The following is a 16,314-nucleotide window of genomic DNA, read 5'->3' as shown; positions in this document are numbered from 1 at the left end:
TTTAAAGGATAGGGGGGATCTGAGCATCTTGGTAGGTAGTGAGGGAAAGGGAGCAGTAGAGAGAAAAATATTGAAGATAGAGGGGAGAATGATTTGGACAAGTTCACAAGTGAGATGGGAGGGAAAGGGATTGTGCACACAACTGGAGAAAATCCATTGTCCAAATGTTGGTTTCCTGACACTTAGTATAAGGTTCTTCCTTTTTGGATCCCACTATTTTATTTCTTGCATATTTGGAATTTGGACAAACCTATTATTTTCTCTTGGATCATTTATGTCTAGTTCTCTGGCAAGTCTTCTGTCAAAGCATTTTGATCCTTTGAGTTTCTTGTAATCTTCTCAAAGAAAACCTTTTCTTTTAATTGCTATTTATCATCCAGTTCATGGAACTTGCATTCTTTGGCCAGTGTCCTTGGGTAATTTCAAATTTGTATCATTTTGCAAGTCTAAACATCTCCCTCCCTTGCAATAAATTATATTTTGGTGTAAATTATTAGAGGTTTTGGAATTCATTCACTTTTTATCCTTTGGAAAACTAAATGGATTCTTTTTAAAAGTTCTTTGAAAACACAGCATGGGACAGAACTTCTAATATACTTAAAATGCCTTGTACACATGAATTTCAAAGCATTCCATCCTGACTAATTTATTTCCCACAATACACCTGTGAATGTCACTCACATTATAAAATAAAGATGAGGAGGAGTAATACAAAGGGGCTTGGGCCAGCTTCCAGAGACTATACAATGGCATCATTGGTAGAGACAAGAAAAATAATTATAATGGGCCTGGTCTTAACCCACCATAGCTCTGTAATGCTGCTTTATAATGATAATTGTAGAGTGTTCTTATATACAGCACTTCACATACATTGAAACTAAAGTTGTTGCCTAGCAACTCAGCTCATGCACTCATTTTCCCTGAACTCTGAGACTACATATTTTAGTGCTGATAATAACAGTAATAATACCTTTTATTCATAGAAATTGGCATTAGACGCTTATAACATTCATTCTATTCTATGACTATTATCTTAAAGTTTCTGTAAAAGACTAATGTATAGATTTTTAAATAGATTTTTCTTCTTACATTTAAAACAACACTTTGCAGGCTCTTCCCTCTCATTCTTTATAGAAGTCTCTCCCAAAGGGAGAATTATAATGATTAGCTGAAATGCAGAACTTTGTTGACAAGATATCCTCTCCTGCATAAATTTTTATCCATTCTCTACTGTTTGTGTCTTGTTTGCTGAAGTCATTTTAGTCATCAAATGGATAGGGATACAGGCATATATGTATGCATATACATACATATAAATGCATATATACAAATGTATGTAGATATATAAAATCTTTATTTCTGTAGACTTCAATGCAGCCAAGGCATTGAAATTCTGTCCCGTAATACTGAATACTACAATGTATTGTTTCTTCTGCTCTATTGAGTTACAAAGCCACAAAGATGTAGCTATTGAGACTTTTTTAATTTCTTCACTCCAGTTGCATTGTTATTATCATGCATAGTTGCTGAATAGACTGAACGTCCCAAAACAAAGTTATCATTTCTTGTGGAATGAAACAAAAGCCAGTGCTTTTGCAACTTTAGGTAGACCAAAATGCAATCCTAGTTACTTGTGGGTAGGGGAAAGATGGGGAGAAAATTTGTAACTCAAAATCTTGTGGAAATGAATGATGTAAACTAAAAATAAACATAACATTTAATTTTAAAAAATAATAAAAGAAGATCAGAATTTAAAAAAAGATTTGGACATCCAGTTCAAAATGTCTAATAAGGAATCAGAGATTCAAGTCTGGAGGAAAGCAAGAGAGATTAGGGCAGAAAAGGTAGATTTGAGAATCATCAGTATAGAGATGGTAAGTAAATCCATGGGATCTGATGAGATCACCAAGTAAAGTAGTATAGAGGAAAAAGAGAAGAGAACTCATGACAAAACCCTGAAGATCACTTGTGGTTATCATTTATACTCTATCACTTATTTTCAATGTCTCTTTATCTACTGGCTTATTCCCTACTACTACAAACATGTCCATGTGTCACCCATTGCAGAAAAAAACAACAACACCCCTCACTTGATACTTCTATCCCAGCTATCTTTATCATTCTATACCTCTATACCCAGCTGCTCCTATAATACACAGACCAGCTAGGTTGCCCAGTGGATAGAGCACTAAGCCTGAAGTCTGGAAGACCTGAGGTCAAATCTTGCCTTAGATACTTGCTAGCTGTTTTACCCTGGGCAAGTCCCATAATCTCTGTTTGCCTCAATTCCCTCATCTGTAAAATGGTAATGGCACCTACTTCCCAGGGTTGTTGTGAGGATCAAATGAGATAATTGTAAAGTGCCTGGCACAATGTAAGTGTTAGTTATTATCTATTATTATTATTAACCTTAGAGGCCATCTAGTCCAATGCCTTCATTTTACAGATGAGGAATTTAAGGTTCAGATTTCAATGACTTGGCCAAGGTCACACAGGTAGCATTTATTAAGCTCCTACCATGTGCTTGGCACGGTGCTAATAGCTGAGGATACAAAAAAATGAAAAAGCAATTACCCACTCTCAAAGAGCTCTCATTCTAATGGAAGATGGACATGCAAGGATTTGCATACTTAAAACACCAAATCACTCCATCAGCCTACTCATTACTGTTTGTGTACGTGTCATATACCCCAAGGAGGAGGGGAGGGGAGAGCTCCATGAGAACTTGTATTATCTAAACTTTGTTTCCCCCAGAGTCTATCCCAGTGTTCTGCACAAAGTAACCACTTAAATGTTTGTTGGGTTAAATAAAATCCCACAGCAAACAATCCCAACGAAATATCCATAAGAACAAACACTTGATTAGGCCTCAACCACACTCATAAAGAGGCCCTGGGCTGGGAAGACTCCCAGGTCTGGTCGGTGAGATGGGTTGATGAAGCTTGGAGTGGAAAAGACGGGGCGCCACAGCTGGAATGAGGAGGAGACAGGAGAGGAAGGAGGCGTGTCTGCAGCTGGGAGGAGTGGAGAGGTGTTTAAAAGTGGGAGGAGCAGACGCAGAGAGGAGACTAGAAAAGAAGGAAGAAGAGGGTGGAAGGAAACAGGAGATAAGGAAATTGGTAGAGTCGGCGGCCACCGAGAGAGGAGGTCCAGTAAACGGGGGAGGAGGAAGGAAGGAAAGGAAGTCCCGGGGAGAGGAGGGACCTGGAGGAGTGGACGGAACAGGGAGTAGAGAGCCAGAGAGGAAGGGAGGCGTTTACCCTGGAAGGGAGGGAAGGAGGAGGAGGGAGAGGAGGTCCTTAGCTCTCTCTGGCATCTTCCCTTCCTGCCTCCTAGCTCCAGAGCCAGAGAGGGAGAGGCACAGGCAGAGGTAGAAGGCGGCCGGAGCGTGGCGGAGGCGTGGAGGGAAAGGGGCAGCCGGGAGGTGGGCAAGCAAAGGAAGGCCAAGGGTCCGTGGCCATGGCCTCTATGGCGGCGGCTATTGCAGCCTCCCGCACGGCGGTCATGAACGGGAACCGGCCGCTGGACGACAAGGAGCGGAAGCGCTTTACCTACTTCTCCTCGCTGAGCCCCATGGCCAGGAAGATCATGCAAGACAAGGAGAAGATCCGCGAGAAGTATGGGCCCGAGTGGGAGCGGCTCCCCCCCAAGCAGCAGGACGAGATCATCGACAAGTGCATGGTGGAGCCCCACATCCAGGCCCGCTACGCCGCGCACCGCGCCGCCGGGGCCTCCCAGGATCAGACCCCCTCCTGCTACCCCAACCTACGGGTGCCCACCGGCCAGAAGGTCGTGCACTTCGGAGACGAGGTAACCAGGGAGCTCGCACAGGGACCCGGAGGGAGGAGGCAGGAGGTGGGAAGGAGGGCACACTTGGGGGTGGGGATTGGGGGCTGCAGGTGTGCCTTGCATCGTTCTCCTGCTTCGTGCCCTATTCCCACACCTCTAAATCCTCCCCATTTAGGTCAGAACACCTATTCTGGGGTAGTCTTTGTTACCTGTTTTAGGTTCATTGGGTGCCAGGTAGGAAAAGACTTCCCAGAATAAGGCAGAGCTAAAATCTGAACCGCAGGAGAGAATGTACCCAAAGAAGGAGGAGAGAATACATCCACCCAGACGCTGACTCCACTGGGGTCCTGGACTGGAAGGAAACCTTTGTAAAGATCGCCTATTTCTTTTCTCTGCCTCCAGCAGGAGACACCAGAAAGACAATAGCTCTGACCATGAGGAGGGTTTTTTTTTTTTTAACAGATTACCTTAATTGAAAGCACTTTCTCATTATTGGTAAACTGGGGAAAAAGAGTTGAGAGGGTAGAAAATTAACTACTAGGGTATAAGCAGAAGCCTGGTGAGAAAAGATTTTAAAAACAATAAAAACATTATGCACAAGTTACTATTTGGGACAAGTATCATGTCCCCATTTATCAACTGAAACACCAAGGTAAGGTTAATTTAACTACCCTCTCCCAATTTAAATGCCCTCTTGCAAGCCACACATAGCAGCATTCATAAGCCTCTTGACATATGACCCTGCTGTCAAATTGTGTGCAGTTGTCTAGGGTATAGAGCAAGTAAACTTTGAAACCAAAAAGAGAAAAATGGGAGCTAATAGTCACCAAAGCCAGAGCACTTAGTATAGAAAACCTCCTGCCCATTTGTGGCTTGGAAATATACACTGGCCATATACTCTGACCAGTAAGCTTGGGCATCAGAGGGCAGCAGGAGCATCTGTCTCATGATCACTTAATCACTTAGGCTAAAATCATCAAATGTATAATAGAAGAGCAGTACATGAGCTATCAGGTATGGGGTTGGAGCCAATATGTATTGAGCTAGGAAGATGCTGTCTCCTGAAGTCATTTACCTTAAGAGCGAAGTTTAAATCCAATTTATGTGGTTGTAGCATTTATTCCTGTAAAACAGTCTCATTTTAGTGAAAGGAAAGTGTGAAAACATAGGCATTTACTGCCAACACTACCTTTTTCTGGAAGTATTAAAAGAAAATTCTCTATTGAGCTCTAAACTAAAATAGTTTTGCCAGGAAAAAATTGGGTGTAGTGAAAAAGCAAGCCAAAAGCATAGGGTGTTTTTTTTTTTTTTTAAGTTATTCCTACTCAGAAAAGTCTTCAGTATAAAGACAGGCGTCTCTGTGCACACATGGTGCTGTACTTGACTGCTCAGACTTGGGCTGTGGAAAAGTAAGACTTATGAATCCATGACTAGGAGGTGAAATACATTTTTAGAAATAATGTATCTTGAAAAATAACTAAATATTTTCCCATTTTAGACACTTTATGTGTGTTTCTATATCAAAACAAACATATACATGGTACATAATCTCTTTCACAAAAATAGCCAAATTATTTTCTTTCTCATTCTGGAATCCTTTGATCAGATGCCAAATTAAGCTGCACCTAAACTTATGCCCTTAATGAGATTTAAAAGCAATTGAAACTAGAATTAGCCCTGGCTGCCCATCTTATAATCCTAGAGGAGCACATTTTCAAGCTTATTCTTGCCTTTGCAAAAATGGCTGCTAACATATATTCTGTTCTGTGACAAGCATGGGAATACACCAGAAAAATCTCAGAAAAATGCACAGAAGTTGTGAAGGATACTGGCTAAATCTTACCCCTTAGGGTACTGTGGGGATTGTGTGGTGAACCACAGTTTAACAAGCTTAGGATGTTTGGCACTCATCCCACTGGACTGAATAGGCCCCCTCAGGAAGCACCCTAAAAATATAAATTGGAAATATTCCAAGTCCAGTGGAATTGCTTCTGCCTCAGGTGATTCTCTCTACACTAGGGCCTTTGGCAAATTCCTGGTCATGGTCAGGGGGTTAGAGTAGGGAGGTGTTGGAATGATTAAGAGTGGAGTTGAGTGCAAGAGGTAACACTGGAGCTAGTTTGTCTGCTTTGGGGGTCCCAGGTTTGAAACGATTACAGGTGAGAACATGTTCTACCATACCTAGTATTGAACTGTAGACCCTTCCACCCCCCCCCCCCCATACTGTTTCCGAGAACCCCAGATTGTGGGCTAGGTAATTTGGGCTAGGCATTGCCCAGGACACTTGACAATGATTGCTGGTGTCTTGACCAACTTGGAGCAACCCTAGTTTATATATTGCATTCTGGACCTCTCATTCCCTATAGCAGAAAGTCTTAGCATCCCCTAAGGGTATAATGAATTGTCAGGGATTGAAATTCACATCACCCTAGCAATTCTTGAAGGCCCCCATGCATTTTGAATCTTTTTTTTTTAATACAGCTATTTAGCATCCAGAAAGTTTTCCCAGTTCTGTTTTTAGTTTCACCTTTGCCTTGCTGTATGTTTTCTATACATTATGGTACCTCAGTAAAAGGTGCTGATAATAGCCTTGCCCTTTTAGCCTGTAGCAGTTAACTAACTGTCTGTATTTACCTGGACTCTTACTTTCTTAATAGTCAATCCACCAAGTATTTCCTGAGCCTTAGAAGCATTCATATAATAGCATGGTTTGTTTTTTGTGATGGTAAAGATGCTTTCTTTGGGGCCAACATTGTGGTAAGTACTTCAAAGTACATTATGAGATGAATGCTCTTAACAGAATGACTTCTCCTATCATGTCTCAATTAGCTTGGTACTCTTGCAATTTGAACACAAATTGTTAGTAAATCTTCCTTCAAGGGGTCAAGTATTTGCATTTTGGAAGGTTTAATGGTATGCCTCATTTTTCCTTCCCTGCTTTCTATCATGCAATAAACAATAAAATGAGACCTTTAAAAAGAACACTAGAGCTTGTTGACTCATTCTACTCTGATACCTGATTTGAGGTGACCTTGATAAACTACTCAGAAATAATACTACTCCCAGTATTATAAGATGTGGCAATTGTCATTCTTGGCTTCTAGCAGTCACAGGCAGATGGATGGTTGGGACTTTTCCTACTTGATAGTCATAGTAACTCACTTTCAGACCTACCTCTTCCCCTGGTCTCCCACCTTCCAGCAAACTCACCCAAACTTATCAGTTTGGTGCCATTGTGTAAGTTTTTGATGACACTGGCATGGATGTTCTTGTAGAACTTTTTTTTAAGAACTTATGGTCAGGGGTGGCCAGGTAGCACAGCGAGTAAGAGCACCGGCTCCAGTGTCAGGATGACCTGGGGATCGAATCCGGGCTCAGACACTTAGCACCCACCCAGAAACACCTGGCCATGTAACCTTGAGCAAGTTACTTAACCCCAATTGCTTTAAAAAAAAAAAGAACTTATGGTCAAATAGTTGCTTCCCACAATTCTTCTCATTCCATGAGAAGCAATCTTTAACTTTAGCTCTTAAATCCTAGATCCCTGAAATCTGGTGCTATTTCTTATGTTTCCACAGGAAGCCCTGTCTATGGGTTTTAAGATGGTGCTGCTCATAGACTAATTTTAGAGTCTATTTTAGAGTCTCTAAAATACTTGAGAACAAAGAGGAATAACATCCCCATCTCTACCCTTGAATGGGCATCTTGATTTATTTCAATTCAGTAGATACTTACTGAATGCCACCTATTTGCAAGGTGTTGTTCCAGCCATAGGGGATGAAAAATAAAATAGTTCTAGTCCTTAAGAAGTTTATGTTGCAATAGGCAATATGCCATATACCCAGATGATTAAGGACAAGTTAATTTGAGAAGGAGCTCTACCAAGTCGGAATGGGAACATGGAGAGGATCAGCACCTAAGCTGAGCCTTAAAGGGAGATATAGGAGAATGAAAGATGGAGGAAGAATAGAAAGATTTCAAATACATGGAGATAGGAAATGGAATGTCAGATTTGGGGGACAGCCAACAGGCCAGTTTGTCTGGAAGGTAGAGTGGGTGTGTTGAAAGGTAGTACTAGGAAATAAGACTGGAATGTAGGTTGAAGCCAGATTTGGGAGCAACCACTGCCTCCTCCCAACTCCTGAATACATTTTAAGCCTTCCCACATGATATTTTAAAGGATGTCAATTTGAGGTCAGTAGGGATGGCAAACCATCTACACACCCCTAATCATGTATCCTCGACCCATTTCATTTTGGAGTTCTTTTTCATATACTATTATTATCATACCTAATAGGGTGCCTTATAGTAGGCCCTTAGTAAATATTTGTGGGTTTTTCCTCTCCATTGCAGAGTGAAAAGAGCACAAGCCTTAGAAAACCTGATTTCAAAGCTTGACTCAGGCACTTAGTAGTTTTGTAAGCTTGGAAAGGTCACCTACTCACTTTTAGCCTAAGGTTCTTTACTTGTAATTTGGGGCCAATAACACTTGCCTTACCTGTCTCGCAGGGTGATTCTGAGGAGCAGAAAAGATAATTGTATGGAAAACAGTTTGTAAACCACAAAATGCTATATAAATGTCAGGCTTAGTTTTTTTTTTTTTGGTAGCAATAATTTGTACATTTTTCTTTTTGAAATGAGACCTGTGACACCATATAATCCCTTCTATCTTCTTAAATGTCCTTTTAATATTACTACTAATGTGAATGTTTAGCTTCTGGAAACCAGATCTATAACAACACAATAATCTTTTTGTCTTGTTTCTTCTTCAGGCTTTTGCCAAGGGTTTGAAATCATCTGAATTTTGTGCTTTGGTGCCATTGTTTTTTGGAGGTAGAATATGTAATTATGATACCCACCTTCTCTCTGGATGATTCATTTTCCAGAAAAGATTCGAGGACAGATGTTAAACTTTCCTTATCTCTGTCTTGGATAGTAGGCTGTGACTGTTGACTCTACCTTGAAATGTCATCCTGAAAAGATTCCATTGAGTTCCAAGGCCTTTGTGGTATCTATCTTCATTGTGCACCAAACAAGAAAAGGCAAAATGCTTCTAGATTCACACATTGTCCTCTTCCTTTCCCCTCACCCCCACCATCAGAAGTCATTTTCATTTGAATTGTCTATTCAGTCGATGTTGTGTCACCTGAACTGGCAGTCTTAAAAAGTATACTCTGAGAACTGAAAACGGATTCAGCAGGTGGGAAGAGGAGATTACTGAAGGCAGACTGGGGGATGTCTTTCCTTTTTGTTTGCAGGCACTATACAGACAAGCTCATTAATCTGCACAGCTCCCTGGGGAAGAGAGGTGGCCCGTTGACTGCCAAGAAACAGAGGTGCAGACAAATTAAGTGACTTGTTCACTGTCACACAGGGGATGAGTAGCAGGGCTGGAGATAGCATTAAATCTTACTTTTCTCTCTCCGCAAAACCCTAGTGTCTCAGTACAATAAAAAATTTTTGATACATGTATTTAGAAAACTTTCAGTTAAGGCCATTGTTCTTCAATACATTGTTTTTCTTAAAATATATGTGTGTGAATAATACACACACACACAGAGCAGGCAGACCAATGTGAGGACTCATGTTTTATAACTTTTGTCATCATAAAAACTTTCTCTTTATTCCCCTTTCTCTTCTCACCCCCTTTCCCCCCTTTTCCCCTCTCTTCCTCCATTTTTCCATACGCATTGGGCTCTGGTAAGCCTCTCAGTAAAGCTGAGGATTTGTGTTTGTTGTGATCTATAGAGGTCAAAGATTCTATTTTTTATTCCCAGTGTTACTCACTTATGGATTAAGTCATTAGTGGTACATTTTTGCTTTTGGAAGTATAGGTTTGCTTGTCCAGTTATGGAAATTCTCTTACCTCAGCAAGGCTAAATATACTGTAGGTTCAAAGAAAGAACAAAGATGCATTTTTAAAAGTATAGGTAACAATCCCTATAGAGGCATTTGTTACAGAAGAGCACATTGTAATCATTCCACTTTGTCTTATAGATACATTAACCATTTTCAAAATGTAAGAATAAATATAGCAAGGGCAGTGTGCTTAGTCTTTGAATAGATCGGTGCTTTGGGAGACCAGATAGTTTTCCTACCATGTTTCTACTTTAGGGGTGCTGTGTAACTACTCAGTAATTAAGCCTTGCATTTAGCTGGGCAAACTACTCTACCTCTGAAACACAGGAGCCTGTACTGTAGACACTACATGGAATAGTGAGCTCTAGTTACTCCTTTGACCAGAATTTGCCAGGACCCTTACATTTCTCTTGACCACATTCCAGGTAGGTTGGGGTATTTCTTAGTATTTTTGCTTATCTCTACGACTGAAATAGTAAGTTTCATAAATCAATAATAAAACAGTAACATATCATTTTAAAACTTACAAAGTAATCTCTACAAAAAAATCCAATGAAGTATATAGTGCACGTAGGTTTGTACATGTATGTAGGTATGTAGTGCATGTATGTAGGTATGAGATATGTAGTATGAGTATGTAGGTTTGTGATTTTGATGGAGTGGGGAGCTCCATATATGAAGCCTACCTCCACTAATGCAGATCTGTCTGTGAATTAGTAGAACACAGGATTATAGATTTAGAATCCTGGACTCTGAGTCACTTTTATTTTCTTATACATTTGGTATATACAGTAGACCAAAGAGTACAATCTATTTTAAAATTACTGTTAAATAATCTTATTGTTAAAGACCTCATAACTGATTTATCTAGTTCCATTATTTTACAAAGATACTGAAGTCCAAAAGTTAATTGAATTGTCTAGCATCACACAGGGAGTAAATAGTAGAGTCCAAGTTTGAAACCAGTTCCTTTGACTTCAAATCCAATGCCTTTTCCACTGTGCCATGGAAGTTAAGTGACTTGCCCTGGGTCACACAGCTAATAAGTATCAGGGATGGGATTTAAATCCAAGTCTTCCAAGTCCAACTGTCTATTTCCTATTCCACACTACCTCTATAACTGCCACAACACAGATGAAGAAATTGAGGCCCAGAGATGAAGTGATTTGTCCAAGGTTGCACAGGTAGTACATAGCAGTTTTGAATTCAGTTGGACCTGAAGTCCAGCATTCTCTTCATTGAGCCATCTGAATAGATAGAGCTGGTATTTTCTCCATTTTACAGATGAGGAAACTGAATCTCATAGAAGGTAAGATCAAGTTGTTGTTCAGTTGTTTCGGTCACATCTGACTCTTTGTAACACCATTTTGGGGGTTTTCTTGGCAAAGATACTGGAGTGGTTTGCCATTTCCTTCTCCAATGAGATAGTAAGTAGTAAATAGCAGAGCTGGGGTTTGGGTTCAGGTCCTCTGATACCAAATCCAGGGCCCTTTCCTCTGTACCATGGCTCCTTTGATAACCCACAGTCAACAGTACAATCATAGTTGGGTACTAGTGTACTCAACTTCAGTATTTTTAATAATGACCACAAAGCATTACATAGTATTGAAACACCTTCTGAATTATGGAAAAGAGATGAAATTATATTCAAAAGAGTATTTCATTTATTGTGTTCAGGGTCTAAAAAATTGCCAATTGACATAGATTTGATATAAATAGCAACTCTTATCAAGAATACTCAAACAACTTAATCATTTTGGACCCAATTCATGCTACATATGAGGTTTACTATATGAGGGTTTGTGATGGGCAATTGAAAATGTTGGTTAGGTGGTTGGATGATCCCAGAACCTACTAAAGTTGTTAGATAGATTATTACTAGAGCTTATTCAATAAGCATTTATTTATGAAGCATTTACTATATGTTAGGCATTAAACTAAGTATTGAGAATATAAAGAAAGCTAAAAAAATTTCTCTCAAGGAACATATATTCCAATGGGGGAAATGACATGTAAATAATTAGGTACACACAAAACACATATATATCTATGTACACATGTATATGTACATATAAAATATGTTGTGTGTATACCTATATACATATACATTTATGCATATGTGTGTATATACACACATGGTGGAAGGTGATGAAAAAGGCAAAAGTAATGTCATCTAAAAGCACTCTAGGAGGAAAGGCCACCTGCAGAAGGTGGGATTGAATTCTCTTGAAAGAAACCAGAGAAATTTAAGAGTTGGAAGTGAGAGTATAGAACAGTCTAGATATGGGGGCCAGCGAGTGTGAAGACATGGAGACCAGAGTTGGAGTGAGTCTAGGAAAGACAAGTGGAAGTAGTCCATTTTTGTGGCCCACAGCTGAATAGGCCATGGCCTACAGTTGGATTGTTGAGTGTGTATACTCAAGTGTTCATCATAAACATAAGTACAGCACAATGTAGTAGTTACAGTAAACCTCTTGTGTAGTACAAGCAAGATTTGGGATGATATGGTTGGGCAGGTGTTCTGATGAACAGTTGCTATTTATCCCATACTTATTGAGAGATGAGTAAAATGTAAGAAGACTGGAAATGTAGGAAGGAGCCAGTTTATGAGCTTTAAGTGCCAAACAAAAGAGTTTATATTTGATCCTGGAAGTAATAAGGAGCAACTACTGCTTATTAAGCAGAGTGGAGGTCAGGGTGGAGTAGTGAGTGGTGACACAGTTATACATACTCTTTAGAAATGTAATCTTAGCAGCTGAAAGGAGGATGAATTAGAATGGGGAGAGATTTGAAGCAAAGAGACCAGTTAGAAGGCTATTTTGATAGTCTAGGCAAAAGGGGATTCCAGGCTTGACAGTAATAAGGAAGTTGGGGAGAGGTGGCTTAGAAAGGGAGATCTGTTTTAAACATAGTAAATTTGAAGTAACTATGGGACATCTGATTCAAGATGTCCAAAAAACAAATGCATAAGTATAACTCAGGAGAGAGATTAAGGCTAGATACATAGATCTAGGAATCATCTGCAGAGATGTTAATTGAACCCATGGAAATGGAGGAGATCACCAATTGTAGAGAGTGAAAAGAGGGCTCAGGACAGAACCTGGAGAAACACCAAGAGTTTGTGGGTATTACCTGAATAAAGAACCAGCAAAAGAAATTGAGAAGGCATAATTAGACAAATAGGAGGTGAACCAAGAGAGAGCAGCCTCATGAAAACCAAGAGAGGAGAAAATATACAGAAGGAGAAAATGATTAACCATGTCAAATGCTGCAGAGAGATCATGAAGGATGGAGATTTTTAAAAAGATCTTTATATCAATTAGATCATTGGTAACCATGGAGAGGGCAGTTTCAGTTGAATGGTAAAGTCAGAAGCCAGGTTATAAATTATTGTACCCACTGATGTAAGAGAATTTTGAAGAGAGTGATAGGAAAGAAAGTGGATGCACCTTGTTTAGATGACTTTCCCAAGGAATTTAGCCCTGAAGGGGAGGAGAGATATAGACTGATAGCCAGTAGAGATGGTAGTACAAAGTGAGGTGAGGTTTTTTGTGTGTGTTTGTCTTTTTAGGATGGGGACACTGGCATGTTTGTAGACTGTAAAGGAAGAGCAAGTAGATACAGAGAGATTGAAGATAAGAGGGAGTGAGATTAATTGTAGGGGCAAATTGCAGAAGGAATTGGAAGGTATTGGATCAGATCAAGGATATATGTAGAGGGGTTTGGCTTGGTAAAGAGAAAGGCCAACTCTTGATGTGAAACAGGAGTGAAGAAGAAGATGACTGTGCTGTGAGATGAGATGGGGGAGCTCTCTTTGAATAACATCCATTTTTTGGGGGGTGATGTATGAGGTGAAGTCATCAGTCTAAGTGAGGGGTAGTATATTGTAAAAGAGTGAAGAGAAACAAGAATGATGGGATCAGCCACTGTGGTGAGTGGGGAAGTAAATAGATTAGGGAGATATAAAAGGATTGCCTTGATACAGTGAGGACCTATTTGAGGTATTTGTAGTAGGTCCACCTTTTTGTGACTTTTCTCCAACTCTTCAATAGCACAGGAAACCAAAGAGATGGAATGTGGTGGTAATCTAGGACTGAGGGTTGGCAATGATTAGGAATAGAAGGGGTCAAGGAATTTCAGAGTAATAGATTGTGTGAGTTGAATCGATCCACCAAGGGGTCAAGTTAGGGTAAGAAGGAGAGTATAACAAGAACAGAGGTGATGGCCTGGGAAAGAACAGAGAAAGGGTGAGGATTAAGGGAATGGAAACCATAGTGAGGACAAAGGAGAGGGTTAGGGGTCACAAGGTATAGGGAAAGATGAAGTGATAATAGATTATGATCCAGTAAAGAAATTTTGGAGGTGAAGTGGAACACTTATGTGTATTGGCAAGATCAGTCGTATAGCTGAGGTAGAGTAGGTCATGGGAATTAAGTAGATTAACTGAGAATTTCAGAGGGACCATCAATATGTATATTGACATCTCTGTGTACGAGGGCAGGGGATGAGGAAGAGAAAGTAAATTAAATAACTCTTAAAACTCTGGAATTTGCTAAGTTACTTGCCCCCTGAATCTTGTGTTGGTTCATGAGCCAGCAGAACACCTTGAACCATAGGATTATTATTTTCCATGCCAAAAAGATGGGAGGGAGGCAGGGTGTAGGTAAAGCAAGTGTTGGCCAAAATCCTTGTGTACTCAGTGTTGGAAAAAGATGAATATTAGTCCCTTTAGTTGAGATGATATATTTTAAGGATAATTTGTGTCATCTCAAAGCATTTATTAAACACCTTCTTGTATACTAAGATGCTGCGTGGGACAAATTAGAGAGTCCCAATAATCCAGGAGCTTTTTACCCATACTGACATATGTGAACACAGAGAGACTAAAATTGAACAGAGGGCAATGTGGTGAGTGGGAAGTGTCTGAGATTTAGTCAGAAGATCTGGTTTTGGGGGTGGCTAGTGAATAGAGCACTGACCCTGGAGTCAGGAGGACCTGAGTTCAAATCCCACCTCAGACACTTAACACTTACTAGCCCTGTGACCTTGGGCAAGTCACTTAACCCCAATCGCCCTGCCTTCCCCCCTCCAAAAAGCAAAAGAAGAAGAAGAAGAAAATGATGATGATGATGATGATGATAAATCCGGGTTTGAATCTCAGTTCTGCTACTTACTAATTGCATGACCCTTAGTCATTTTTCCTTTGTGTCTCAGTTTCTTCACCTGTCATGAGGGGGTTATAGAGGCAGATTAGCATTGTGGATAGGGCTTGGAATCAGGAAGATTTGGATTCAAATTCCACCTCTGACACTTTGCAATCCTGGTGGGCACTCAGTTTAAGCAACTCTCTCAAATTGATCTAAATCAGTAGTTTTTGATTAAGAAAGTTTTCATAAAAGAACTTCCACAATCATGGAGAGGATAGGTCTTAGGTGATTTCTGAGTTCCTTTTTAGTTAAAATTCCTATGAAGTATATAAAGAGAAAAGATTATTTACTTTGAAGTCAAGTAAAAGGTAAAGGTAAAGAGCAGTGAGTGATAGAGGAGAATCCTAGAATTTCAAGTTTAATTTGGAGAGGAGGCTGCTAGATCACCACTGTCCCCCACCAACCTCCTCAAAAATAGAGTAAAAGTTGCTAAAGAGTCAGTCTAAAAAGTGTTTACAGGTCTCAGAATATTTCCTCCCCTTCTTTAATTGCTAGTTCTGTTCTCTGCTCCTTTCTTGACTGACACGGGAGGTTTGGCTTTCAGCTGTGTCTTGCTTTGATAACCAGTTGGTTCTTGGCCCATCTCTTTTTCTCAAGGAGGCTTTTGTAAGAGATTGCAATGGATGTTCATTATCCACCAGGGAAGAAACCTTGTGGACTGTCTTCATTGTAGGTGTGGGGGTGAATATCTTTCCAGTGGCCCTGGCAAAGAATGCTTTATGAATTGAAACAATTGCCACACTGAGGCTTCATTTGACTTTTTGGAAGATGTTGGTTGGTGTTAGGTTCCCAGATAAGAGAGCAGTGTTAAAGGCTGCTGACATTTCAGAAGAAAAGGTGTTTTACGTGAGAGGGAGGGAGGGAGAGAGGGGGAGAGGGGAAGAGAGAGAGTGAGAGAGAGAGAGAGAGAGAGAGAGAGAGAGAGAGAGAGAGAGAGAGAGAGAGAGAGAGACCACAAGAACGAGAACCACCAACCTATCTGGGTTTCCCGACAACTTCTGTTGGAGAAGCTGGCAGTACCTCCCCTTGGTGTTGATCAGGCACCTCATTGTCAGATACTGTATGTGTCTCAAATTCATTTCGTTTGCCTCTTTTTCTCATCTTCAACTTTTCTCTCAGGCTCTCCCCAGAGTGACAAGTAATATGTCACCAACATGTCAGGACTGTGTGCTTTCCTGTTCTTTTCTACAATGGAGAAGTTATTTTCAGGGTGGCTGAGTTGTCTTCCTTTAGCACCTCTCCATGATACATTTCTTTTTTCTAGGGAAACTTGAATCTCCTGAGAGCATTTAACAGCACCATAAAAAATGGGACATCAACCACTGCAGCAGCCAGGAGCAAAGTTATTATTGGATGGGTTTACTACAGAAATTCAGTTGTGTTTTGGTTCAGTAGGAATTTCAGGTCTTGAGGTGTGTGTGTGTGTGTGTGTGTGTGTGTGTGTGTGTGTGTGTGTGTG

At 40.3% G+C, this 16,314-nt stretch overlaps 1 protein-coding gene and 1 long non-coding RNA gene across 3 annotated transcripts in view; one reads left to right on the top strand and one right to left on the bottom strand.

Moving 5' to 3' along the window:
* LOC138143661 (uncharacterized) overlaps positions 1-7,206 on the bottom strand; it is a 45,834-nt gene extending 38,628 nt beyond the window's left edge. Inside the window, exon 1 of the long non-coding RNA XR_011163774.1 lies at positions 3,999-7,206. This is a non-coding gene — a long non-coding RNA (uncharacterized lncRNA). The remainder of the gene's footprint in view (positions 1-3,998) is intronic.
* Positions 3,042-16,314, top strand: part of CUNH1orf198 (chromosome unknown C1orf198 homolog) — a 50,359-nt gene continuing 37,086 nt past the window's right edge. Inside the window, exon 1 of one of the 2 annotated variants that reach the window (XM_069064900.1) lies at positions 3,042-3,810. In XM_069064900.1, coding sequence (XP_068921001.1) covers positions 3,460-3,810 — 351 coding nt within the window. In that variant the 5' untranslated portion in view covers positions 3,042-3,459. The remainder of the gene's footprint in view (positions 3,811-16,314) is intronic. The other variant, XM_069064901.1, reaches the window with a different exon arrangement.

Source organism: Petaurus breviceps, unplaced genomic scaffold, assembly GCF_028583685.1.
Source record: "Petaurus breviceps papuanus isolate PSGF00001 unplaced genomic scaffold, PetGlider_PUasm1.0 90650, whole genome shotgun sequence".
Lineage (NCBI taxonomy): Eukaryota > Metazoa > Chordata > Mammalia > Diprotodontia > Petauridae > Petaurus > Petaurus breviceps.
Note: the sequence above shows the minus strand (reverse complement) of the source record. Positions and strands in the feature narration are given on the sequence as shown.